The 27573-nt window shown below is 37.8% G+C and overlaps 2 protein-coding genes across 4 annotated transcripts; one reads left to right on the top strand and one right to left on the bottom strand.

The window, feature by feature from the left end:
• The first annotated feature begins 2001 nt into the window (after positions 1 to 2001).
• rimkla (ribosomal modification protein rimK-like family member A) lies at positions 2002 to 17122 on the top strand. Its single transcript, XM_051903801.1, has 5 exons — positions 2002 to 2646; positions 8368 to 8598; positions 11110 to 11196; positions 13099 to 13302; positions 13854 to 17122. The coding sequence occupies exons 1-5, from the start codon at positions 2484 to 2486 to the stop codon at positions 14384 to 14386; spliced, it is 1218 nt and encodes a 405-aa protein (XP_051759761.1). The 5' UTR covers positions 2002 to 2483; the 3' UTR covers positions 14387 to 17122.
• Positions 17123 to 17427: 305 nt separating this feature from the next.
• On the bottom strand, positions 17428 to 27366 carry zmynd12 (zinc finger, MYND-type containing 12). Of its 3 annotated transcripts, XM_051903806.1 has the most exons (8): positions 27079 to 27366; positions 25852 to 25993; positions 25585 to 25756; positions 23220 to 23389; positions 22844 to 22966; positions 22681 to 22762; positions 18351 to 18496; positions 17428 to 17741 (listed from the first exon to the last, which is right to left on the bottom strand). In XM_051903806.1, the coding sequence occupies exons 1-8, from the start codon at positions 27189 to 27191 to the stop codon at positions 17628 to 17630; spliced, it is 1062 nt and encodes a 353-aa protein (XP_051759766.1). In that variant the 5' UTR covers positions 27192 to 27366; the 3' UTR covers positions 17428 to 17627. The 3 variants fall into 3 exon arrangements, with proteins under 3 accessions (XP_051759766.1, XP_051759763.1, XP_051759764.1); XM_051903803.1 differs by having other exon boundaries at positions 17428 to 18496; XM_051903804.1 differs by lacking the exon at positions 27079 to 27366 and adding an exon at positions 26697 to 26885 and having other exon boundaries at positions 17428 to 18496.
• Positions 27367 to 27573: the final 207 nt, after the last annotated feature.

Raw genomic sequence — 27573 nt, forward strand, 5'->3', positions numbered from 1 at the left:
TTATGAATATGTGTTTGATTCTTCAATTGCATGATATCACAAAAAAAAAAAAAAAAAAAAAACAGTGCAAGCTAAACTCATAAACATATTATGTATCAGTTTTTAATTCTACCCAAACAATTATGCATCCCAAGAGTAAAGAATGTCAGTGGCATTTCAGATGCATTCCAATAGCACTCACAAGCCTCATAAACATGTGATAGTACATTATCCTCCAGTTTCACAGACAAGGCTTAAGCCTATCGTCCTAGACTAAAATGCATGTTTAAGCTGTTTTAACTGAAAGCAACTTGAACTGGCATATCTTAAAATATATTATTGCCATTGTTTTGTCTCATTATGCACACCAGTAATGTTTTTTTTTCCTAAGGCATGTTTATAAAAGCTACTTAAATGTCCTAATTGAACTGAGGCCTAATCCTGGCTTAATCTAAACTATGACTGAAACCAGACCTATGTCTAAATATGACTAAAAACTAAATGCTAATGAACCATGGATAGTGTTTATTGTCTTGCACAACTGGTTGCTTAAATGAATCAAGAAAAAAAAATTATATTTATTCTATGTATTTTACTTATGAATATTATGTCAATAAAAGCTTCAATCTGAATATATGGTAGTGGTTTATGTGCGTGCTGATGTTATAGTAATAATATCCACTAGGTGGCAGCGTTGACTCGCCGTATGATCGCAACATCATGAAATTTACATCACAGACGCCCACATCATTGTTTAGAAATAATATATTTGTAATGCATTTGCTGAAGAAAAACTTGAATTTGTCCATCATATTAAAGTACTTTGGTAACATGAGTGGGTCACAGTTTTATAAACATTATTCAGGCTGTGCAATGTACATTGTATACGTATCGACATAAAAGAAATAAATAAATATCACGCCATAAATGTTCCGCCCTGAAAATATTTCTTGAAAGCTGATTGGCTAAGAAAAATTGGCGCTGGAGGTTGATGGACGTGTTAGGTCGAAATAAAGGCTGGACCAACAATCCTTCAAGGCTGAAATGAGGATTTACTGCATTGTGTTATTTTTGTGAACGGTACAGATCACATTTCACAGAGAACAGAAGAAAGATTAATTTGAGACAGGTTTGATTTTACTTAAAGATATTTATTTACCGGACGGTTTAATAATGTCTGTATCTATGTCTGTTTTCTCTCCCCCCTCGCCCCTCCCTCTGCCTCTCTGGGTGTAAACAAAGCCAAAGTGGGTCATTTTGTCGTGGTATGATTTGATCTCACATAAGAATAGTAAGGGTTCTGCATCCGTGACGAAATATTTAAATAGCCTCCAAGCTATGTATATGTCACTAAAACCACAAAAGAAATTAAACAAAGATATTAAGGTTCCTCTGAGATATAGTGGTACATTAACTCGAATTTCTAGACTGACAAGTTATCCATTTCCGACATCTATCTTTCAAAAAAAGAGAGAAAAGAAAAGAATCTTCAGTGTTTTGTTGTTATAGGGTTGCCACGACATTAAGAAAACGCTGGTTGAGCTACACAAAAGAGTGAGGATGCGCCTGCAGACGCTCTCATTCCCCACTTCCTCGGGGTGGGGGATTCTTCGCTCAACCGTTTTTTTTTTTCTTTTTCTGACCGTTTCAACACGTAGCATGAGCGAGACAGGCGTTGGTATCCAAACCAAACCAAACCTCCCCACGCCCGGTCTGAACCGGTTCGGGGGTAGTGCGCGCTCTTGGAGACTCCCTCCCCTCTCCCTTGCTGAAATTCCTGCCACGCGCTCATACACAAAAAAAAAAATCCTAGCAGAGTACGAGCGCGCGCACGCCCGCGCATACGTCACCTCCTCCCCTCTGCCTTGTTCACCCCGCATCTCTCATTGGTTCCTGCGGACATCTCGAGCCTCCTCTTGTTCTCTCCCCCGATTGGTTCGCGGTGAGGACTGTGGACTGCGATTGGTCAATGTGAGTGCGAGCCCTTCTCGCTCATTGGCTGGTGCGGGCTGTGCATGAGCGCGAGGGAAAGAGTTGTAAACGCGAAGCGCGTGCTGGAAAAGCCGAGGCGTAGGGCTGTGAGCAGCGCGAGCACCGGAGATCAGCAGGGGCATCACTCGTCACAACATCCAGCCTCTCATCCGCTCGCTCTCCATTTTGTCGCAATTTTTCGGTATATCTTTGAAAGTCTGTATCGTAGTGAGCAAGAGGAACCGAGCTCTGTAGCGAGGCTTTTGTTAGCCCGTGTTGGGGGCAATTATTGTTGCCCTCAGTGGGGGAGCGCGTTATCATTTTTCGGTTATTTGGGAGGCAAAATTGCAGCCCCTCACCGCGTGTTTGTTAAAAATCGATTTTAGGTCCGTTCTTGCTTGATCTCGGATCTGGTTAGAGCGGATTAACTGGGTTTTGTTTTTTAAAAAACAGTGTTGCGGCTCTTTGTGTGGCTCCAGCTTCGTGTCCCTGTTGCAAGCTACCCGAAGTTCCGCAGTCCGAGCTCCAAAAACATGTGTTCCCGGGTGTGGTTTATCACAGACCGGCGGATCAGCCAGGAATACCCGCAGGTCCAGATCCTGCGAGCTCTGAAGGAGCGCTGCGCCGAGGACGATGTTGAATTCCGCTATCTTCTAATGGATGAGATCGTCCTGACCATCACGGACGGACAGCTCGGTAAAAACCGCACGCACATATATACATGCATTCCATCTTTACGAACACTGAAATTGTTTTTGTTTGAACTGTTGAGTTGGCTAAATTACTGGACCGTGTGGATGTTTAGCACGCTTGCATTGAGCGGATGTGCATCACCGTGCGAGTGTTTTGTGTAGATGTGCGGGTGGGTGACCGCCTAACCCACTTTCAGCCCAGTCAGCCACCATAACCTAGTCGATGGATGGAAGGCCGTTTAAAATAGTTGGGAAATTGTTGTAATCTTATAGCGAATATTTAATATATTCACGTCAGTATTTAGATATATAACCGTGTATTGTTGCACCATGTGCGCGCGAACAGTCACGAGTGTGCGGCGCGAGCGCGTTCATTATCAACACATAAAGCCTCGAGCGCAGATGGCGCGACGTTCACAAAGACCCGTTATATTCAGGTGATACACTCGCCTTTATTTATTTATTTTTTAATATTCAATCGGCCAGCTTTGATCGAAATGAATTGAACTGTGTGTTATGACGCATTCGCGCGAGGTTCCTCATACAAAGGGCTTTAATCGAAATAATCGATTCGTCACGTGCAAACCTCAACTGAAATGCGACTTTAAAAATGTTTAATCTGCCGGAAGATGTTTGTACCGTCGTTTAGACGACTATCGTTGTAATAGCATCACGGTCTGGTAGCAAAGCAATACTAAGGATGCAGACATTGTCTGATTAACTTGTGGTATCCGGGATGCTTAAAGATACACACACCTATACTGAATCCTCTTAGTCACACACTATCTTGTTTTACCTGTCTTGTTTTATAGACACTTATATGCTTAAGCATTTAAAAATCGGAGCCAACAGTGGTTACTACCAAAGATGACTTCAATTCACTTTAAGACCTAGTGTGTGAATTGATATTGCAGAACCCCTTAATATGCAGAAAACATATGTGTGGGGGTCATGCTGTTAAATTAAAAGGATAGTTCATAAAAAAATACATTTCTTTATATTTTAATCACCCTCATGTTGTTCTAAACCATCATCATGCTGATTTTCTTCAGTGGTAAATGTTAGGCAGAATGTGAGAGGTTGGCAGCCTGAGTCACCATTCAGTTTAACGGCATCTTTTTTTCCATACAATGCAAGTGAATGGTGACCTAGTCTGTTATTCTGCCTAACGTCTTCTTGGAAGTAAAACATACCAATTTGGAACAAGATGAGGGTGAGTAAATGGTGGTTTGTTTGTTTTTTCCGTTTTTTTTTTCTTCATTTTTTAGCTCAATTATCCCTTTAATAATAAACTGACAGCAAGTTGCAAAGTGTTTCATAAGATAATGATCTGAGTTATTGACACCAGTGTTGCCATTGTTGGTGGGTAGGGCTGTTTTGCTTTGACATGACAGCATTTCTTTTAGGTGGTGCAGATGGGCACTGGGATATAGTGCATTTTGCATGGACCTGAGGTAAAGGGAGTGGCTATGCACCAATGCAGCTCTGCCTTGAATCAGCTACTTTAAGTTTAGTGGTGTGACTTTGCGACATAATAGATAGCCAGTCTAACAGGATGATCCCGAACAGACAAGATAAGAAGGAGAGAAGAACTGAGACCACGTTGACCTACTTTAATGCAAAGGTATAATGCTGTATGGAGAACACAACTGGAGCAGGTTGTTGGCCCGTCATGTTTATGTCTGTGTGTGTTTAATGTGCTGGCCTGGATCCTGTCTTGGTCCGATAAAGAGGTGGTTGACAGTTGGTCAGCTCTGGGATTTAAACCTCCAGAGATCCTGACATTCTGCTGAGTTACATCATCAACGTCAGACACATGGAACAGAGTAGGTCAGCACATAATCATGATCGCTTGTGTCAGTAAAAACATTGCAGTTAAAGACCATCGTTTGAGGACATATCAAAATTCCTGAATAATAAATTCCTAAATTTATTTGTGAACCTATTGACAGGCGCCCCAAGAGTGTGTGTATAGTTATCTTATCACCTGCTGTGCGTGTTACGCCACATGCGGCAATCAAACAATCAATAGGCAATCAAGGTTCAGGACTTTTGGCAGCGTGATTTTTCACTTCATGTGATGGTGTGACCGATGTGTATGTGTGTGTGCGCGTTACTTTTTGATGTCAAGTGTCCATTCCTCTAAGACATGTGAAATCTAACACCAATTTATTGTCTCACACATGCACAAACTGCAAGCATGCTGAAAAATACAAAAACGTGCAGAAAATGCGCACACGTGACTGTATTAGAGTTAGTGGTTAGTGAAACTTCAGACCGGAACAATTGAATCAACTTCCCAAGACATTTTTTTTCTATCAGCAAAGTCCTAGGGTAGATTTTATAGACATAGAAGGTTGGGAAGTGTATCTGTTGTGCACTAAAATTGAGGTAGTTCCCCTTGATGATCTCAACTAGGAAAAAGCAAAATGCAGAAGATGATTCACATGAGTTAGGAACCTCAGTGTTTGATAACACTACTGTAAATTCAGTGGCTTTAGGAGGACTCAATTTAAATTTTCTCTGGTGTATGCTTGTGTAATAAAGCGTCAGTCTGGATTATACAGGAATGAATGCCAATTCTAGCCCTTAATATACACAATTTGAGCTGTATGCAAGTTGTTTATGGTGGTCCCGCTTGTTTATGAATGGTAAGCCAACATGGCTTTTTTTTTTTTTTTTTTTTTTTGGGGTGATGATTGTGGTTGAAAATCTGCAGGATGAATTTAAATATGGTAATGTAGTTTTGAGTACTGCTTTCTCATTGGCAGCTGAATGACAAGTATTCAGAACACTCAAAATGCAACTCAATATATGAAATTTTCACTTGCACCACCATTCAAAAGTTTAGGGCCAGTAAGATTGATCAAAAGTGACATCTTTTGTAACAAAACAATCAAACAAGTTCTATTCAAAATATCCTGAAAAAAATATTAAACCGCACAAATGTTTTCAACATTGATGAACAATGAATGAAATGCTTCTTGAGTATGATTTCATGTGACATTGAAGACTGGAGTAAAGACTGTTGAAAATTCAGCTTTGCCATCACAGGAGTAAATTACATTTTAAAATATATTCAAATTTATTTTAAGTTTTAATTTTTTACTATATTTTTGATCAAATAAATACAGCCTAAATGGGCATATAAGAGACAACCCCAAACTTTTGAATGGTAGTTTATATTGAATAATTGTGTTGTATTATCCAGGCACTGTGTGATTGGCTGTTGTGGCTGTTAATGGGGATTACTTGTCTTGTGTTTTGTCTGTTTATCTACCTGTATCTAATTCTAGCTCACCTTACCCTCACAGCATACCTCTGAAGTAGGTTAACCCTGTGTCTATACTGTGCTTAACACAGTAGGTTACCCTGAAATCCTCACTCGCTCTGGATTTGGTGTGAGTGTGAGAGTCAGTCGTGTTTCTTAACCCGCAGTGAGACAGCTGCCGCAGAACTGACAGAAGGGGGAAGTGAGGGACGTGCTGTATGTTCTGAGTCTATGGATACGTTTACTGATTGAGCCTCAGGCAGATACAAGTAACCATAATTGACTTAGCTTACATGAACATAATAATACAAGACCTAAAACAAATAAAGGTCTGTACACACAAGTGCTTAATAGGATAGTTCACCCAACAATGAAATTTGTCATCATTTACTCACCCTCAAGTTGTTCCAAACCTGTATGAATTTTGTTGATCTGCTGAACACAAAAGAAGATATTTTGAAGAATGTCAGTAACCAAACAGTTGATGGGCCCCATTGACTTCCATAGTATGGAGAAAAGAAAAAAAAAAGTCACTATGGTCCATCAACTGTTGGTTACTGACATTCTTCAGAATGTCTTCTTTTGTGTTCAACAGAACAAAGAAATTCATACAGGTTTGGAACAACTTGAGGGTGAGTAAATGATGACAGAATTTTAATTTTTGGGTGAACTATCCCTTTAAGGGGTGATTCTCTGTGCTGCAGTGAGTATATGACTTTCATTTCCTCCGGAAATTAGTCAGTCTGGTATGAGCTTCAGATCTGTTGGTGCACCTGGTTGGTTAAAGTTGGTCTATATAGTGTACTGTTTTATTGGGAATTAATTAGTCAGGTAACTGGTTTATTCAAAACCAAATAAATAAACATTCTACCATGTTTATCAGTGTTGTGAAATATTGAGTAAGAATTGTGGTGTTTCAAAACCTAGTGAACCACTGACACCATCCAGGATGGTGAACACGGTGAGATAAATGTCAACTACAAATATAGACTTGTCTTTCAAAAGGAAATGAATGTTGCAAAAGATTTCTATTTCAAAAATGCTGTTGTATTGAACTTTGTTCATCAAAGAATCCTGAAAAATGTATCACTGTATTTGATCAAAATGTATTTTTGATCATATAAATGCAGCCTTATGGTGAGCATTAGAGATTTTTCAAAAACAATCTTGTTGACCCCAAACTTTTGAATGGAAGAGTAATTACTTGGTTGTAATTAATAGCACAGTTTGTTGTAATTTAAAATTTATTATTGCACCCAATATTTGTGTGTGCTTTGTATTTGAGGCTGCCAACCTCAAATTCTATTTAAAAAAAAAAAAAAAAAAAAAATTGCGTGTGCATTGTTGGTGTAGCACATTGAAATGCTTATGAGGTCCTGTGACAATTAGGATGCTCCCTGTTTAGGAAATTTGCTAGGTTTCGGAACAGAGCTATTGTCCTCTCAGGTGGGGAAAAAGATGACTGACTGTTCAGTCAACATACAATACATAATGTTATATAATTTGAATTTAGTTTTTTTTTTTCTTTTTTTTCTTGGGAATCAAAAATGTTTGCATTTCTCTTTCATTTCTTATATGCCAATATAGTTCTGTCATGCCCGTTTAACTGCATTCCAGTCCCATCTGCCTTGATCCATGAGAGGAAAAGAGAGTGCTGATGTAGCAGTTGCTAGTGAAGATGCTGAGTCGTGGTTTGTGTGTGTGTTGCTCCATCCTAAGATGGCGGAGAAGCAGGAGAGATTAGAAATACAGTGACGCATTCATGTTTTGTTTCTTGTTCTCTCATGGCTCCTTTTATATCCTCTGATTTACATTTCCTGTTATTTCTTGAAATACTCAATCATGTATTTGGCTTTATGTAATCTCTGAAATCCTTTCTTCTGCTATTTTGTGTGTTCTGTTCCATCTAAACAACAAAATTACATGTTTGCCATTTTTAATGTTTGATTGCTCTCAACTGTTCTTGTATTCGTAATCTGAGTCGAAACGCAAGATTTAAGTTAAGTCCAGTGAGTGCCGGCTTTAAAACCGATTTAAAATTTTATTCAAGTGAAGGCTCGTGTTAAGTGAGCATAAAACCAAACTGGCATCTTAATTAAAAACAGAAAGCAGTGCAAACTGGGTTAGTGGGTCAACGTGAACTTCGCTATAGCGAGGCAAAGCAAGCGACCTTCTGCAGCATTGTGTAACAGCTCTCCAAAGGAGATCAGCTATTTAGTATTACAGAGATGCTGTTGTGTGTTGTTTTGTGAACTAAGGCCAGCTCATCTGTCACATTGACTGTTTGTGTGTGTGAGGGCAAGAGAAAGGGGCGACACATCCAAATGAAAGTCTGGCTCTCATTGGTTGCTCAGATACATGAGTGTAATCCCTCCACACAATACTGCACCGGCCAAAACAGACTGCTCTGCCTGTGCTGCAGCATTTGATTTATCTTCCCTTTCTTTCTTTCAGGTCTGCGGGTTGGGCAGGAAAACGTTACCTCATACCCGCAAGTTGCCGTGGTGCGCGTTCCGACCCCATGGGTCCAGTCGGACAGTGACATCACCGTACTGCGTCACCTGGAGAAGTTGGGCTGTCGTCTGGTCAACCGCCCTCAGGCCATCCTCAACTGTGTCAATAAGTTCTGGACCTTCCAGGAGCTCGCTGGGCATGGAGTGCCTCTGCCTGACACGTACTCCTACGGTGAGAGATCATCTTTATGTCTGAAACCATCAATTCCCAATAATCAATTTGTAATAAAAAAATAAGGAATGAAGTTTTTTGTACATCTTATATGAATATTAGGGCTGGGCATTGACAAAATTCACGATTTGGTTTTGATTCAATTTGTTTTAATATTGATTAATTGGGCCTATCTCTTAGCTAGTGCTGTAAACTATACCGGGAACCCCAGTTGGTACATCACTATAAAATTAAAGGTAATTGTTACATAATTGTTTTTTACTAAATTGTTTTTGTTTAATATAAACATTTAAATTGTGGCTGTCATAAAAACATGATTTGTTCAAACATACGTTTAATATTGAAGAACAGTTGAATACAATGAATATGCAATATAGTGCATACATTTAGCAAAATATTCCATTTTGAAGTTAATTTTTCTAGCTGACTAATGAGGTTTTGGACATTAAATGGCTTAAATGTATTGAATGGGTAAATGTAACATTGTGATATTGTTTAGAAGCTGTTTTGTTGACATTTTTTCATGGTTGAAACACTGAGCGATTTACATGTGACAAAACGGATTTTGGTAAGTTGCACCATATCAACGTACATAAAGAGGAAGAGATGATCAGTTCATGTGCGCTCCGCACTGCTGCTTCTCTTGAACTGAAGAGCTACAGCAATCCATCATGACACATGAAAGAACGCCTAAACGGTATTTATTGTTTGAATTTCATAATAAAATTGACCAAATTTGAAAGCTGAGACCTTTTCATATCAGAAGTAACAAAACACAAAGATTGAGATTTATTGGATGGGAGGCACGATAAAAAGTTGTTCGTTTTTGTTTAAATAAAAAAATTGTTTAAGTTTGTTCATTCATTAACTGAAAACAGCATAGACTGAAAGATCGATTCTTGGGATTGAAGAATCAATATCGGTTATATGCAAAGGATGCATTAATTTCGTCAAAAGTGACCATAAAATTTTAACTTTATTCAAAGAATCCTGAGAAAAGTATCACTGTTTCCATAAAAATATTGAGCAGCACAACTATTTTTTTTTTTTTTTTTTTTTTTTTTTTTTCAACCTCCAAACCAGCATATTAGAATGATTTCTGGAGGATTGTGAATATGAAGACTGAAGTATTGGCTGCTGAAAATTCAGCTTTTGTTCATCACATAAATAAAATACATATTAAAACATAAAACGGTTATTTTAAAGTGCAATAATAATTCACAATATTTTTGTCTTTTACTGTATTTTTGATCAAATACATGCAGCATTGGTGAGCATAAGAGACTCTCAGAAACATTACAAAGATACTCTCCTGTTTGTAGATTGAAAGGGGAAGCCCTCATTACTAACTGAAGAAAACCAAAATGGGAAAAACCAGAGAGAGACTGAATAGAAGGGGAGGGGGTGTATAAAAGCAGATACAGCTGTTGTAGTGACGTGTTCCTGGCAGAGCCAATATGACATACCCTTCATTTTCTCTCTTTCGCCCCCTCCTACTGATCGCTGAACGAGTTCATCTGCTCCTCTCTAACCAGCCAAACAGATTCTACATCCATAAAGAATGTTCTCTTCAAAAGCATGAAGAATATTTATATTTGGGAATGTACAGGGTGCTGACACATTCAACAGTTATACTGGCTGTGGTTTGGGTTTGAGCTTAAATTATATTTCTACCCATGTTTTCGCTTTCTCTTTCTCTCTTGCTTCTACTGTCTTTCCATATGTTCTTTCTGTTTCGTCTTGGACACGTTCTATCAAACCAGAGGTTGCATTAATTAAAAATTGTCATTTACTGAACATTGATGGCTAATTTCAAATGCTGTCTGGTATTGTAATATAGGTACAAGAAAGAAAACGATTTAAACCTGGATTCCTTTTTTCCTTTAAATGTCTCTAGCTTGTAGTCTGTTTTGCCATGTTTAGGTGTTTGAAGTCATAAACATTGACTGTGACTTAAATTTAAAAAGGGGCTACATTTATATTGTTAAAACATGAATAACAGACCATACATGTCCAAAGCATGAATTACATGAATCGTCACTTTAATTATTAAAATGGTTCATATTGGCTATATTGAGATTATATAAAATGTACACAAATAGAACATATCTCTACATTCTTAAAGAGGAAATGAAAACAAATTTCAAGTATAAAAATAGACCATGAGGGAAGTTTTTACAGAGTGATACAATTTATAGCACAGCCTCTGGGTCTGACATGTGGCCATCATGTTTTTTCGGAAGAACATATTTTCCTAAAACATCTTCGAGCCATTAACCTTCAAAAACTGGCCACGTAGTTGGACAGAGTGCCGTCCAGGAAATGGGAAATGTGCGTGGCAAAAAAAAATCTGTCCAGTGTTGCAGTTCTTCTCATGTGGATATTGAATGTCTCAGTGTTGCTTGTTTCATTAGAGCTGTTTGCGTCTTGCTCCAGAATCTCACACTCAAATTAAATCTCACTTTTAATTACATTCATTACATATTCACTAAGCTGTGTGTGTGTCTCCAGGAGGACACGACAACTTCCGCAAGATGATCGATGAAGCTGAGCCTCTGGGTTACCCTGTGGTGGTGAAGAATGCTCGTGGACACAGAGGTAAATCACTGATCCTAGAACAGTCTGTGTGCATAATGGGTCCTTTGGGGACTGAAAGAAACAGGCCACATTAGACTTCAGATCTGGGTGCTGACAAACCTTCAGGAGCCCTGAGAACACAAACGCCAAGTTATACAGCACGCTGGATCTCTGAAATCGGGCAGCTTAGAAACATCATCTCTTTTACTCTAAAAACAAAGGTTGTCTTTCTTTCTTTCTCCCAGTGCACATAAGGTGTCTTTGTCCTGCACTGCTTTTTTTCAAGCAAATTTGAGGTGTGTGCTGAAAGCATTTTTTTTATATATATATATATATATATATATATATATATATATATATATATATATTTATATTATATATATATATTATATATATATATATATATATATATATATATATATATATTTTAATAATATTATATATATATATATATATAATATTATTATTATTATTAAAAAAAAAAAAAAAAAATATATATATATATATATATATATATATATATATATATATATATATATATATATATATATAATATATTATTATAATAATAATAATAATAACAACACCTCTCAGCTTGTGTAATTCTGTATGGTTACTGATCATCAGCAACTACCATTAAAACAATAGCAGTTGTTTAAAAAAAATAAATAATAATAATTAATTATATATATATATATAATTATTTTTTTTTAAACAACTGCTCTTGTTTTAATGGTAGTTGCTGATGATCAGTAACCATACAGAATTACACAAGCTGCCCTGGATTAACTCAAAAGTCTCACGGTTAGATAAGATCTTGCCTCATTAAAGTTAAGACCAGTGGCCACACCTGAAGAAAATTAATTTCATTCACTTATCAATGGGGTGTGTGTATATTTTATATAGATAGATAGATATAGAGATTTTTTTTTTTTGTACTGGACAATGCTCCGAAATCAGCCCAACCAATCTCAGAATGTCTACAGGTTCATACAAGTGCTGAAATCTGTTTTGAATGTTCCATTCATTATCAGTGTTCCCACAGAAATTGAAAATACAGTAAATATGAGGTAATTACAATGTTAATTAATAAAATTGTATTTGTTATTGTTTTCTTTATTTAAAGTATTAGAAAAAGTAATGAACAAATCTCCGCTCTAATATATTTATCAGCTAGAAGTCACTTTTTTGCAGTCTTAATGTTTTAATCTGTAACCAGTAGTGATCACAAACTGGGTAAGTCATGGAAATTTATTGGTTAAAAGTTTCGGAACACTAGTTACGTAAAGCAGGACGCACACATTTCAGTCAAACCTTTGTTAAAAAATTGAACTACAGATGAAAATAAAATGGCTCACAGTGTTGACCTTTTGTTGGGCTGTGACATGTTTTGAAAGGTTTCCTCTGATCCAGGAGGAACTGGGTGGGGTGGCGGCAGCCTGATGGTTGAACATCTGGAGAGTTCACAAACCTGCTGTACCACATTTGTGCCCTTGAGCGAGACACTTAACCCCTGGTTGCTCTAGGGTGCTCTCCCTGAAATTAGTGTCTGGTATATCTCCTTAGATCTGATAGATGACACTTACCTAATTCTTTTCTCTTCCTCCATGTTAATTAAAAACAAGACGTTTTACATGTGGCCAAATTCATGCTGCCACACCTGGCAGTGTATCAAGAATGTAAAATGATTTGTTAATGTGGAACAGTGTCAAATACATCCCTTTCGCACAAGATTGTCGTCACATGAAGGTTCACGCATTTAACCCTGGATTGTTACTTGTTCTATTTGCTCTTTACACAGAGGAATCAATCATTGCTTTACCCTTTAGTAACGCTTTGAAACTACAATCAAAACCTCTCTACTGATAAATTTGCACTTGATCATAGTTGGTCTTTAATGATGTCCCATTTTGATCTGTGCAGGTAAAGCTGTGTTCCTGGCCCGGGATAAGCACCACCTCTCAGACCTATGTCATCTGATTCGCCATGACGCCCCATATCTGTTTCAGGAGTATGTGAAGGAGAGCCATGGGCGGGATGTGCGGGTAGTTCTGGTTGGAGGGAGAGTAATCGGGTCCATGCTGCGCTGCTCTACCGACGGGCGCATGCAAAGCAACTGTTCACTAGGTACACGATTGCACACACCTCCCCCCTAATTTAAAAAAAAAAAAAAAAAAAAAAAAAAAATTAGAACTGCTGATATTTTTTATTTTTTTGGTCTGTGGCTGTTTTTCTTTTTCAACTTATATTTTTGATAAATAGATTCCCATGTATAAAGTTAAGATTTATATATAAAAGTAATAATAATTGCAATAATTCAATTGATGTTGGGAAGGGGGAATTTATGTTCATGTTATATTTAATTATCAATGCATGCAGTGTCTCATCACTGTTATTTTAGTATTATTTATATACTACTATTTTAGTATTTATATACTATTATTATTTTGAATTAGCTTTTTATATTTTCATTTTTGTTTTTATATTTCTTTAAAGCTTTAATTTTCATTTTTAGTAATTTGAGTTCTTAAAAATGTATAGGAAAATTAGAAATGCTGCCTTAGCAACTTACTGAAAAAAAGTTTATCTATTTCAGATTTTAATTATTTTAGTTAACAATAACACTGACCACAATTTCCCATTAGCCTCTCTGCTCAAGATTTCACTTTCTTTTCTAGGTGGGGTGGGAATGATGTGCCCCCTTAGTGAGCAGGGCAAGCAGCTAGCCGTGCAGGTGTGCAATATTTTGGGGATGGACGTCTGCGGGATCGACCTGCTGCAGCTAAACGATGGTTCCTTTGTAGTGTGCGAGGCCAATGCTAACGTAGGCTTCATCGCATTCGACCAGGCGTGCGGGATGGACGTGGCGGGGATCGTGGCCGACTACGCCCTCTCTCTCCTGCCGAGTCGCCTCAGCAGGAAGATGTCGCTGCTCTCTGTGGTGTCCAGCACCAGCGAAACTAGCAGCGAGCCTGAGGGGTGTATCCCCACAGAGGTGATGATCCCCACAGAGGTCTGTATTCCCAACGGGATCTGCCCACCCGGCACTACCTGTGCCATCCCTGACGGCATGTCCACCATGAGCACAAGCTCCACCTCCAGCGAGAGTGAGGGGGATCTAAACGAAACAGGCTCTAATCCTGTCAATGCAGATCCCGCTTACAATATCAACTCCCTCCTCGCGAGTGAGATGAAACTGTTGACTGAGTGAATTACAGCCACAAACACACACAGATTCACAGACATCAAAGAGCAACACATACTGAAGTGGACATTAAACGCATACAGATGCACACGTGTAATCATACTAACCCTCCCTGTAAACCCCTGTCTGAGGCTGCTCCCCTGATGTTTCTTCTCCATTGACAGACAATAGAATTAAACAAGTGTACAGTGCAGTTTGGAAGTGCACTAAATAGTGTACACTCCAGCCTGGCTGTAGTGCACCAGCTGAATATGCGTTTGCCACTGTAATTTGAGGGTGCATGCACTGTAGAGTGGTTTTATCGGGACATGAATTCCAAAATGTAACCTTTCAGCTACCATCAAACTGGATTCTGATCTTCATACTCTGGGTTAGGGTACACACACACACACTGACATACACCTAAGGACATATTAAAGTCTGTATTATAGAGAGAGAATGAATGAATGAATTTTGTCTGTTACAAACCTTGTGGTAAAGCCTGGCTGAAGGCATAATGCATTGCATGCATGGGGTGAGAGAGAGGAAACTAAATGGACCCAAATTTCAACTGCCCACCAGGATACAAAGGCACATACCTCCCTGCCCCCAAAAAGCCCACACAGACAGACACATAGAGGGACAACAAGAACAAAAACTGGAAAGCTGTGAATATTCTCATCCATCCCGACTCTTTTAAAAGCATGAATGAGTATGAGTTATTTTAGTCTGTTGCAATGGCTGCCTGTAGTAAATGAATTACTGCTGATCAGACAAGCGTAAAGGTTTTATTTGCTTTGCTGGTGTCTGTAAAATTGAATGACTGGTGTGGGACCCGTTTTGAATTACCTTCCTTAATGTGTAAGTGATAATTTGGCCCATAGGAACTTATTTCTCACAGGCATCTTCTGCTTCGTAATTCTGTAATTGAGGCGGCCATTTTAGAAATCTTCACTGTCCACCATTTTGGACTGGTTAATGTACTCTGTTTACAGCTCACTAGTATGGAAAATGTGAATGGGAATTTTTTTTTTTTTTTTTTTTAAATTCTTTTTCCAATGTCTAATTTAAATCTGCTAATGACCACACGTCAATCTGCATGTCTGCCACTCCAAAAAGCAAATCTCCCGATATTAGAGTCTGAACAGTGAGTTGCATAGAAATAGAGCAAGTAGACTTTTAAATACTAATGTTTTTACCACAAGGGCTGAACGTTTTGCCAACACTAAGCGCTGACGATGAATAAGCTATTTGTCTTCAACGATTTGTTTGTACAAAAATACTGCAAAATAAAACTGAAGTGTCAACTCAAATGGGTGCTACAAATTCTCTTAATTCAGCCCAGTGGTCTAAAACCCAACCTGAAAGAAAACCAGAAATTGTATTGATTTGAGCTAAATTTACATTTATTTGTTGTACTCCATTATATAAGTGCACCGCACATTTCTCAAGTCTAATTCTTCTATTTAAAACTCTTTTAACATCCCTATTTCTATCTGGAAATGTCTTAAAATCCCAAAATCCTTACTCTGTATATTTGCATATTCAAATTTACATCGAGTCTTAAATTGCATATAACAAACCTCAAATGGACCAAACTCGCAATCCAAACCAGCTCAGAATAGTTTGCCATGTTAAACGTGATAGTTTAGATCAATTAAATGTGAGTTCAGACAGTTTACATTAAGATGCAATATAGACTTGAAATTTAGAGTTAACTCGGGGAAGCAGCCTTGATCAAATTCCTCTCCTTGGATACACGTGACATTCATGTTAGACAGTCCTGCCTATGTGTATCAAACAAAAGGACAAAGCGTTATAAAATATTAAGAAACAGATGCTGTGAGACCTGATGGTTACATGCAATCTTTTCTTGTTTGTTTTATATTTAGTGTTCTGTTGTCTTCTGTTTTCCTAATTTATAATTTTATTTTTTGTTGAGGAAAAACTGGTTTATATGCGATTAATCTTTTCTTGGGAAAGGCCGAAGAGTGGCAAAGGGTTTTAGTGTGAGTTTGACTGAACAGACGTTGACCACCTGAGACACACACACACACACACTCTTCTCACCGCCCCCTCTCAAACGTTGTGATTTGCCGTCTTGTGTGTGATGTGTTCCATCATTCCATGCAACCAGAGACTTGCACCCTCGATCTCATCCCACACAAGAACAAGTGTCCCTGTAAACTCTGACACTTTTCGGTGTTTGCGATAACGCACCATATGGTTGTTGAACTCTTACACACTCTGCCTCCACTTCCGGTAGAATACAACAGGAAGTTTCTTCTCCCCTTATATTTAGTATCAAACCTGTGTGACTCCAAATCTAAATACTTAATGAATTCGGAATGGAGCCCCAAGTCTGAACTGAGAGCTAAAATTGTGTCATCACATCTGCCTCAGTAGAAAACATTGTCTATATGAAATAATACTCATTCTGATTGAAAAGGTACCACTATACTCCTCTGACTTGTGTGAGTTGGCAATTAACTTAGCGTCACAACTAAAACTAAAAAACAACAGTTGCTGCTAATGAACACTTAGCTCTATGGAATGGAAAAGGGAAACATTTTGACTCCATGTGTTCATTTCATTGCCTCTTTTTCTCTTCCTTTTTTTAGTGGGAACCTAAATGCCAAAAACCAAGCAATGTTGTATAATTTAAAACAAGAAATTATTAGTGATAGAACGCTAACATTGATGTTATGTGTCATTACGTAATAATACCAATAAAGACATTCAAAAAATGTCCAGAACATGAAATTTGTGTCAGCTTGTCTATTTATCTCACATCACAGTTGCTAGACCTTTTCCACCGAACTTTTGCTATAGTTTGCTTCACTAAAGGTGCGGTGATATTTACTGTTGTTTGGCGAAATTTTGCGGGCAAAATCCAGTCAATACAATAACAACCCATGGGCTTGGGAATTTTGCGTGACTGCGAAACCGTTCCCTATGCAGATTTCGCAACGGGTTGGAGCTAGTCCTGAATTCAATGTGTTTACCAGCAGAAAGGTTTGACTTCTGTGTAAGCTGTGCGTCATACACTATTGACAATAGGCAATGGACCCTTTTTGCCTGTGAAATTTTACTAAGGTGACTGCACCTTAATTTTACATCATCTTACAATATCCATTGACGAATTAATATAAAATTAAGCAGGATGCCACCGTACATACAGTGTAGTCAATGTTTGATTGTTGATTGTGCTGTAAATTGTAGTCTGTTTTGATTTATTGTTCTTCTGAGGTCTGTGATGTGGGCAGTCTCATTCCAAGTGTTTTTCAGCATGTTGTAGGAGATTATGGATTGACTCTCTTAGTCTGTTTTGTTCACTTAACCCCTGGATCAACACCTCAGCCTTCTTCCCATACTCCAGAACCTTTATACAGAAACACAAAAACATAAAAGGAATATATTGTACCAGAAACAAAAAAGGAAACTGATTTCCAAACTTATAAGAAATTGCAATGTTACCTATTAATATGGTAGTATGAAAAGTGTAGCTGTTTAATGTAGAGAGTTAAGCATAGTTTGATGAATAATGGAACGTTTGACAGAAGAGCTGGAGAGATGCGAGGTGATAAATGGAAAGTTTTTTGTAGTTGGATATGAGAGCTGGGAGGTTGAACTAATAACTAGGGATTTAAGCTGTAGTCTGAGATGTAGCGGAAGTAGAAGAAATCCTAAAGGAGAATCCCATTACCACCAGAATAGCAGTGAACAGTCTAACTGTCAAATTCCATCATGTCTTTAATCATTAGTGTTAATTAGTGTTCACAGCATGACTTCATATACAAAAATGCATCCAGGTCTGAATTCAAACGTTCCATCTCAGCACTTTTATTTTAATTAGACATTTGGGTGAGGTCTGGTTATTTACTATGATTTGGTTATGCAGGGCAGTGGTGAGGAGGTGAGTGTGAAATTCAGGAGCATGTTGTAAATGTATTATATGAAGTTTCTTTATTAGTCGATCTTTATTGTTTACCTTGGTGTAGTTGTTGCATAGCAACCATAGCATAGCCAGAGAATGAGCCAACATGGCTGCCTGGTCAGGGCGAGGCTTCACACACTGTTCCTCAAACTCTAAGATACATCTCAACATCTGATCAGCCTCCACACACTGGGCCTCATCTATACAAACACACAAAAGAGGAATCTCAATGTCAGCTATAAAGGTCACCGCTCAGTGTAGTAGTTAGATTCTGAGAAAACAGATCTATTCTCTTTCAAGTGTCTGTATTAAATAAAAGCTTTACCACTGTTCGAGGTGAGTAAACTGGGTAAATTCCTGTTAAAAGTGGAACGATGAATTGTGTTGAATAATCTCTAGGATATATTCAGCAATATGATCTTTCATCTAGTGTTTGAAACATATCACCTTACACAGAGTTGTTTCCATTTGACATTGTTTGCCAGGCTGATGAATGAGCCAATATTTTGCCACTTTGAGACTGTTTGAATCAGCTGATAACCATGATCACTTGGTCCATTAGGAGAAATATTAGCTCTCCCTTGTGCCAGTTCAAAAATCTACCAATGACCTAATCTTTGGAAATTTGTTTCCAAAGATTTTTAGTGTAATTCAATAAATATTGCATGAAAATGTTTAATTTCAGCGTATGTACACTGCCGTTCTAAACTTTGGGGTCAGTAAGATTTTTTTAATTAATTTTTTTAAATTAAAAAATAAAAATTCAGCAAGGGTGCATTAAATTGATGAAAAGTGACAGTAAAGACACATAACATTAAAAAGATTTCTATCTCAAAAAATGTGTTCTTTTGAACTCTATCCATCAAAGAATTCTAAAAAAAAAAAAAAAAAAGTATCATGTTTTCCATAAAAATATTAAGCAGCACAACTGTTTTCAACATTGATAATAATAAGAAATGTTTCTTGACCACCAAATCAGCATATTAGAATGATTTCTGAAGGATTGTGTCACACTAAAGACTGGAGTAATAATGCTGAAAATACAGCTTTGTCAATATAGGAATAAATTATATTTTAAAATATATTAAACTAGAGAAGGTATTTTTAAATTGTAATATTATTTCACAGTATTACAGTTGCATGAATTTGAACATTGCATATGTACATCAATTAAAATTATTGAAAAGTATTTGCTTATAGTTTATTTCAACATTTCAAATTGTGTGTATCACCAATAAACATGAATGCACAATGAACAATAGTACTTTTACATTACCGATACACTGATTTACTATTAAATGTATTAATTTATAAATAAAATAAGAGTAATTATGATTGTATTTGCAAGTGTTACTAAGTGGCTTGACTGAACGGTGATGTAAGGCTCCATTGACATGATCTGACTGTCTGCCCTAGAGACAATAAAAAATAAAACTGTGGCTAGTCTGTGTCCCTGATTGATATCAGGTCATGCTTGTTGTTGCTGCTCTGTGCAGTCTCATCCACAGTGACATGCAGAGCAAGGCCAGCTGAGCTGTTTCCTGCTATAGAGTCATCTGGTCAGAAGTTATAATATGATGTGGCTGGTCAGAGGGCGGAACCGGCGCCAGTCTACTGACCTCGGGTCAGTCATTAAGAGGCCAGAGAGCAGGAAGGATCAAGTGCGCTGACCAGTGACCAGCCAGTAAGAGATGCTAAGCTAAGCCAGCCACGTCATTAGAAGACTTAGCCAAAACACTGCTGAGGTTTATAGGCTTAGAGAGAGAGAACTAGGGCAGGAGTGCCGCATGTACTCGCAGCTCTGTCACATTTGATCTTCGTTATCAGTGGAATAAAGTAGGTTTTGCTCTAGGACACAACCTCATGATATGACTCTAAATATATAGCTAACCTCTTAAAAACTACATACAATAAACAAAAAGCACATACAATCATGATGGTACAGGCTGTCATAAAAGCTATAAATAATTAAATCTGCGGCATACAAATGTGACGTTTCGTGAGTAAAATTAGGATATGATATTAGAATTAATTTTTCATTTGTAAATTTGAATAATTTTAATGTAATATATATATATATATATAAGCAGGATGCAGGTGAAATTGGCAGGAATAAACATCTGAGTGAATTTGACAAGGGCCAAATTGTTATGGCAAGGCGATTGGGTCAGATTATCTCTGGCAACGGCAAGGCTTGTGTGGTTCTCCCGGTCAGCAGTGGTGAGAATTTACCAACAGTGGTCCGAGGAGCCCCAGGCTCATCAATGCACAAGGTCAATGAAGGTTATCCTGTCTGATCCGAGCCAACAGAATGTCTACTGTGGCAGAAGTCACACAAAAGTTTAATGATGGTTATGGGAGGAATGTGTCACAACACACAGTGCATCGCACTCTGCTGCGTATAGGACTGTGTAGCCGCAAGCCAATCCGAGTGCCTATTATGACCTCCCACGAGCGTCGGAACTGGACCTTGGAGCAGTGGAAGAAGGTCGCCTGGTCCGATGAGTCCCATTTTTTTTTTAGATCACATGGATGGCCGTGTATGTATGCGCCATTTACCTGGGGAAGTGATGGCAACAGGATGCAGTGTGGGATGACGAAAAGCTGGTGGAGGGAGTGTGATGCTCCGGGCAATGTTCTGCTGGGAACTCCAGGGTCCGGCCGTGGATATAAATTTGACACATGCCACCTACCTAAACACTGTTGCAGACCAGGTACACCCCTTCATGAAATGGTGTTCCCTGGTGGAAGTGGCCTCTTTTAGCAGGATAATGCACCCTGCCGCACTGCACAAATTGTTCAGGAATGGTCTGAAGACATGATGAAGAGTTCAAGGTGTTGCCCTGGCCTCCAGATTCCCTAGATCTCAATCCAATTGGATAGATATATCTAACAGAATATTATGCAGGTGGTCATAATGTTTTGGCTCATCAATACACACACACACACACACACACACACACAGACAGACATACATACATATATATATATATATATACAGTGCCACTTGAAAGTTTGTGAACCCCTTGCAGAATCTGTGAAAATGTAAAAAAATTTAACAAAATAAAAGAGATAATACAAACTGCATGTTATTTTTTATTTAGTACTGTCCTGATTAAGATATTTTACATAAAAGATGTTTACATATAATTCACAAGACAAAAAATAGCTGAATTTATTAAAATGACCCCGTTCAAAAGGTTGTGAACCATTGATTCTTAATACTGTGTGTGGTTACCTGGATGATCCACGACTGTTTTTTTTGTTTTGTGATGGTTGTTCATGAGTCCCTTGTTTGCTCTGAGCAGTTAAACTGAGCTCTGTTCTTCAGAAAAATCCTCCAGGTCCTGCAGATTCTTCAGATTTCCAGCATCTTTTGCATATTTGAACCCTTTCCAGCAGTGACTGTATGATTTTGAGATCCATTTTTTCACACTGAGGACAACTGAGGGACTCAAACACAACTATTAAAAAAGGTTCAAACATTCACTGATGCTCCAGAAGGAAGCACGATGCATTAAGAGTCAGGGGGTGAAAACTTTTGAACAGGATGAAGATGTCCAAATTTTTCTTATTTTGTTTAAATATCAATTTTCTTCATTTAGTACTGCCCTTTGGAAGCAACAGAAGATACCTACATGTTTCCTGGAGACAAATTAAGTACAATTTACCTTGAAATTCAAATTCAAAAAGTTTTTACCCCCCGGCTCTTAATGCATCGTGTTTCCTTCTGGAGCATCAGTGAATGTTTGAACCTTTTTTAATAGTTGTGTTTGAGTCCCTCAGTTGTCCTCAGTGTGAAAAGATGAATCTCAAAATCATACAGTCACTGCTGGAAAGGGTTCAAATATGCGTAATGCTTGAAATGCAAAAAATGCTTGAAATCTGAAGAATCTGCAGGACCTAGTGGATTTTTCTGAAGAACGCTGGGCAATTTAACTGCTCAGAACAAACAAGGGACTTGTGAACAACCGTCACAAAACAAAAAAACAGTCGTAGATCATCCAGGTAACCGTAAACAGTATTAGAAATCAATGATTCACAAACTTTTGAACGGGGTCATTTTAATAAATTCAGCTATTTTTTTGTCTTGTGAATTATATGTAAACATCTTTTATGTAAAATATCTTAATCAGGACAGTATTAAATAAAAAATAACATGCATTTTGTATTATCTCTTTTATTTTGTTAAAATTTTTCACATTTTCACAGATTCTGCAAGGGGTTCACAAACTTTCAAGTGGCATTGTATATATATATATATATATATATATATTAGATATTAGATATTAAATATTAAATTAACTGTTATAGTCCACAGAGTTGAGACTGTGCAGATATCGGATATGTCTTTGTGTAGGTTTACTGTCTTTATGCCACTTACCAAAACATTCTTCTGGTTGAGTGCCACTCTGACTGATATCATCCATCAGCTTACACAGGTGAGTGTGCCATGAACTTGCCACCTGTACACATGCACGCAATGTGATGAAAGACATTTCACAGACACAGATGTCTCAATGTGCACTGATGGTGGGTTTGTCTACCTCTGTGTAGAGCGAGAGGGCAATGTCAGGCTTATTTTGCTTCAGAAACACATCAGCCATAAGGAAATATCCTCCAGACGTCACAGTACTGTCCAAACCAAACATCTCACTGGCATAGTACACCTGCACAAAGAGAAAAATATTAAAATTTAAAAATTAATGCACAGTTAGTCAGTACCCCAAAATGAACTCTACTTTATTTTTAAATAAATAGACAAATAACTGACATACATAAATGGACATGAAATATGGATTTTTAGTTAAAATTATAATTATTAAACAAAAATATCTAATGGCAATATGCCACAAATGAGTAATAGTACATAATTATGTACATGCAATCCAATCACAGTGTTCCACGCATATTAGGACTTACGTCATTGGCAAAGTGAGTGAGAGCAGATGTGTATTTTCCCATGGCAGCGTGCAGGCGGCCCAGGGTTCTGTGTAGCTGATGAAGGACAGTGTGACTGCAGCCTGGCGTTTTCATCACTGTCCACTCAGCCTTAGACAGATAGTCATGTGCCTGGGAGAGAGAACCTAAACCTAAACACACACAAACAACATACACTATGAACAAAGGGTCCTTGATGCCTCCTGAGTTTGAGTTAACCTGGCTATTAGAGGGTCTGTCTGTGTCTACTCAATACAACCATCTTTGATGTTTCTGTTGGAATAGACATCCAGTGATGTAAAAATTCATGCCTGGTTTGCTCAATTGTCAAAAAGAGATTAAAAGCAGCCACATTGAATTCTCAGCATATAAAGTATCTATCTGTAGATGGAAGCCTAATGATCAAGGGTGTGACTCAATCCGCTCCCTAGTTCAACAGTGCACTGCCCTTGCCCAAGGAGTTGGACATTCCTAGGGCTCAAAATTATTCCACTACCCTGAAATGTTCACTCCCAAGAAATCAGCTGCTCACTATATTCACTTACTGGAATTGTCGTCATGTCTTCAATCTCTCAGTTTGTGAGAGGTTGAGTGCAAGTGTAAATGCATGAAGACAAAGCTTTATTTCTGTCTTTAAAATCTTTTATTCCTAATATGCAGGAAAAGAAAAAAATCCTGCAAAAATTATGCAGGAATTAAGTTTTTTTATAAGATTGATTTTCTATTTAAATATATTTTAAAATGTAATTTATTTCTCTGATGGCAGTGCATAAGTTTCAGCATCATTACTCCAGTCTAATATATATATATATATATATATATATATATATACAGTTTTACCAAATACTTCTATTTAGAAAGAATGTTAAATTGATCAATGATGACTTACACATTATATTGCAAGGCAAAAGGCACAACTTTTTCTGCAGCAGTTTATTTCTGCTACAAAAGAAATGATACTGCCATCTACAGAGAATTGAAGATACTATATCTTGAGTGTTCTGCCCCTACTCACCAAAACTTGTCAACAAGGCTAGTGGATTAGCATGTAGTTGCTGAATCGCAGGTGTTTATACAGTATATGAGATGAGGACATGGCTGCAGCTGAAACCAACAAGTCCAGTGCAAGTAGGCTTTGACTACTTAATTTTACTTGACATTATTTTATGTATCCGTTATACTGAAGAAACCTTTTTGAAAAATATTGGTTTACTTATGCCGTTTGAGCACTTGAGATTAACTGAGACTTAAATGTTTGTAGACGTTTAAGAGGCTGTTGTGTCGACCTTGATTTAATGCAATTTTGAGGTGTTCAGTTTTGTTTTGATTTTAGAAAATAAACATGTTATTGCTTTCCACACAAAAAAAAAAACTTTTTTGTTTTTCACTGGCATGCCTCTAAGGTATTATATAGGAGCCTACAATCAGAAATCAGATACTCAAAATCAGATACTCTAACTCCCAGTTTCACAGGTAAGGCTTCAGCCTAGTCCTAGACTAAAATGCATGTTTGAGCTGCTTTAACTGAAAGCAAATTGCACTGACATATCTTAAAATATGTGCTATTGTTTTGTCTCAAGATGCACACCAGTAGTGTTTGTTTGTTTTTTTCTAAGGCATGTTTATAAAAGCTGCTCAAATGTCCTAATTGAACTAAGGCCTAATCCTGGCTTAATCTAAGCCCTGTCTCTGAAACCAGGCCTTTGACTCTTACTCAAGTCGCATTGGAATTGGTGACTTTTAACATGTTATGGAGTAATTTTTGCTCATACTCTTTACACCTCTGGATGTTGATTGTCAGATGCATTTTGATGCGCAATTTCTTGTCACAGCAAACTGAGTCATCAGCATCCCAATATTTAATAGATCAAGGCCCCAATTTGTGTTCACAATTTGCTAATTCACGTCAGTGAATTTTCCCATCCAAACTATCAAATCTTCAGCCACATAAAGATGAATCCTTCATATGCTTATGTCAAAGAGCTTTCAGTGCAAGAGGTTTTCACTCAGACAGTACACATCTGCATGACTAGTCTGCCACATCCTGAATTACATAACAAGCGTCTCTCCGTTCAGTTCATGTCCAAGCACCACCCTTTAGCCCACCAATAGACCGTCCCACAGGAAGTAAACAGCTCAATGTCAGCCTCAGTTTTTAGCAAACGTTTGTTTCCATTCTCTCCTGAAGTGAAAGTTATTGGCTGTCAGCCTCCAGAGAGGTTCAGAAAGTGAAGCAAACTTTTTTAAGTCTACTAATGGACCTTAGAGAGATTTACATGAGTACAGCCATGGGTTAGTTTTTGCAGGTTTTGTGCATATCTTTTGTTTGGATTTGTGCATGTCTCACCTATATTAGCCTGCGCGAGCAGTAGATAAGCTGGTACCAGTTCAACAGCACAAGTTCCGTATACCCGCATGGCCCAGCGCAGGAATAGGAGAGCGGCCGGTAACACATCCTGGAACCTCTTCTTGGACACCCACCTCTGCGCCTCTATATGAGCAATTTCTATTAGATACTCCTATTGTCGAAAACATACAAAACACATACTTATCAGACATCTGCCCTGTTAACAACCCAATTTGCCCCATTTTATGTGCTGGAGTGCATATGAACCTGTTTCTTCACTGTTTCTTTGTGGTGGTGGTCTTGGTCAGATTGCAGTGTGCCGAATGGTGCAGGTGTGTGAATAGATACCAGCAATGGACACACTTTTTCATGAATACTGGTCCAGTCAGTATCCTGGTGGTCAGGGCCACTACACACACACACACACACACACACACACACACACACACACACACACACACATTACTTAGCTATCAAATGAGATTATTCAAGAGACTTTAACTCCTGGTTTCACAGACAAGGCTTTAGCTAGTCCTAGACTAAAATGCATGTTTGAGCTGTTTTAACTGAAAGCAACTTGCACTAACATATCCTAAAATATGTCAGTGCTATTGTTTCGTCTCAAGATGCACACCAGTAATGTTTTTTTCAATGGTACGTTTATAAAAGCTACTTAAATACTCTAATTGAACTAAGGCCTAATCCTGGCTTAGTATAAGCCCTGTCTGTGAAACCAGGCCTAATTGTTTTTATATATATCTAGTTTAACCTAACCCCAACAGAAACATTCTGCGGTATATATATATATATATATATATACATATTGGTTTTGGAAGGTTTTGTCAAGACTTAGCTAAGTACAAATTTATCCCTAAAATATAAGTACACACACGTTCCAACTTTTCTCCATTTGTAAAATACACACAATAAAGTAAGTCTGGTTCGAAACAACATGGGTAAGTAAATGAAGGCCATAAAATCATATTTAATTTAACTATCGCTTTAAGAGCTGCCCGTCAGAGAACATTCTGTTTCTGAAAAGAAAAAAGAAAAAAACTGTCTGACACTGGCCGAGTTATGAGACACACATTTGCATGCTGACACTGTGAGACCTTAGATATGCGTCGTGGTTCGTGGTGTCTTTAAAACGGCAAGTGAAAACTCCACGGATGCACACTAAAACATATATTTTTCCAGTCATATTTCTTTCTTTTTTTCCCCCCTGGTTGGTTTGAAGCACGCATGGCTGGCTATTCTCTTCCCTCTGCACATAATTTCTCCTCCAGCTGTTTGAACTCGTTCAACCTCTCCATCTCTGCAGTAACACGGCCAAGAAGAATGCGTGCGTGACATGTGTGCCTATAATGCCACCTGCTGTCTGTATGCGCAATTACACAATAGAGTATTATTTACCAGTGTAACGTTACTTGGTTTAAGGTGTTGTATTATAAAGACAAAATACATAATTGAATAACCCGAAGGCTCCAGACTCACCAGTAAAATGTGACCAGGCATTTTGTGCACTGCAGTTTTGCAGGTTTCTGGCAAAGTTCGCACAGCTTCTTCACTCCTTTAGGATTAGCTAGAGGGTTAATGGTGGCCGACATCCCAAATAAATGTACAAGTCTATATTAAACTCTCAGTCAGCAAAATGTGCTTAAAACTAATACAAAACAACACAAAAAAATCTGCGTTCTGACCACAAACCGTTTCAATAATTTTCCCATTACAAATCACCTCACGCAATATTTCTTGCTTTGTGTCTGGTCTGAACAAGTTAGTGTTTTTCAAAATGGTTCCCATGGAGATGACCTCAGGGCAACCGACGAGGATCTGTCTCTGCTATTTTTTATAATGTTTTATATATTTTTATACACTATTCCTTTTTTGTATTTTGCAATAGCGTTATGTTTAAATAGCTATAATACATACCTTCTTATTTAAATAAAACGCTCCATTTGCATAATTTTTGTCTTGAAATACAGGTAA

This window comes from Ctenopharyngodon idella, chromosome 8 (assembly GCF_019924925.1).
Source record: "Ctenopharyngodon idella isolate HZGC_01 chromosome 8, HZGC01, whole genome shotgun sequence".
NCBI classification, from domain to species: Eukaryota; Metazoa; Chordata; class Actinopteri; order Cypriniformes; family Xenocyprididae; genus Ctenopharyngodon; species Ctenopharyngodon idella.

Excerpts from the sequence above, each read along its gene's own strand:
- rimkla (XM_051903801.1), top strand. The coding sequence starts at position 2,484 with ATGTGTTCCCGGGTGTGGTTTATCACAGACCGGCGGATCAGCCAGGAA. Across the intron at positions 8,599-11,109 it reads GCCTGACACGTACTCCTACG|GAGGACACGACAACTTCCGC; the intron begins GTGAGAGATCAT and ends GTGTGTCTCCAG. Across the intron at positions 11,197-13,098 it reads GAATGCTCGTGGACACAGAG|GTAAAGCTGTGTTCCTGGCC; the intron begins GTAAATCACTGA and ends TGATCTGTGCAG.
- zmynd12 (XM_051903803.1), bottom strand. The coding sequence starts at position 27,191 with ATGTCGGCCACCATTAACCCTCTAGCTAATCCTAAAGGAGTGAAGAAG. Across the intron at positions 23,390-25,584 it reads GCTCGCGCAGGCTAATATAG|GTTTAGGTTCTCTCTCCCAG; the intron begins GTGAGACATGCA and ends GTGTGTGTTTAG. Across the intron at positions 22,967-23,219 it reads TCACTCACTTTGCCAATGAC|GTGTACTATGCCAGTGAGAT; the intron begins GTAAGTCCTAAT and ends CTCTTTGTGCAG.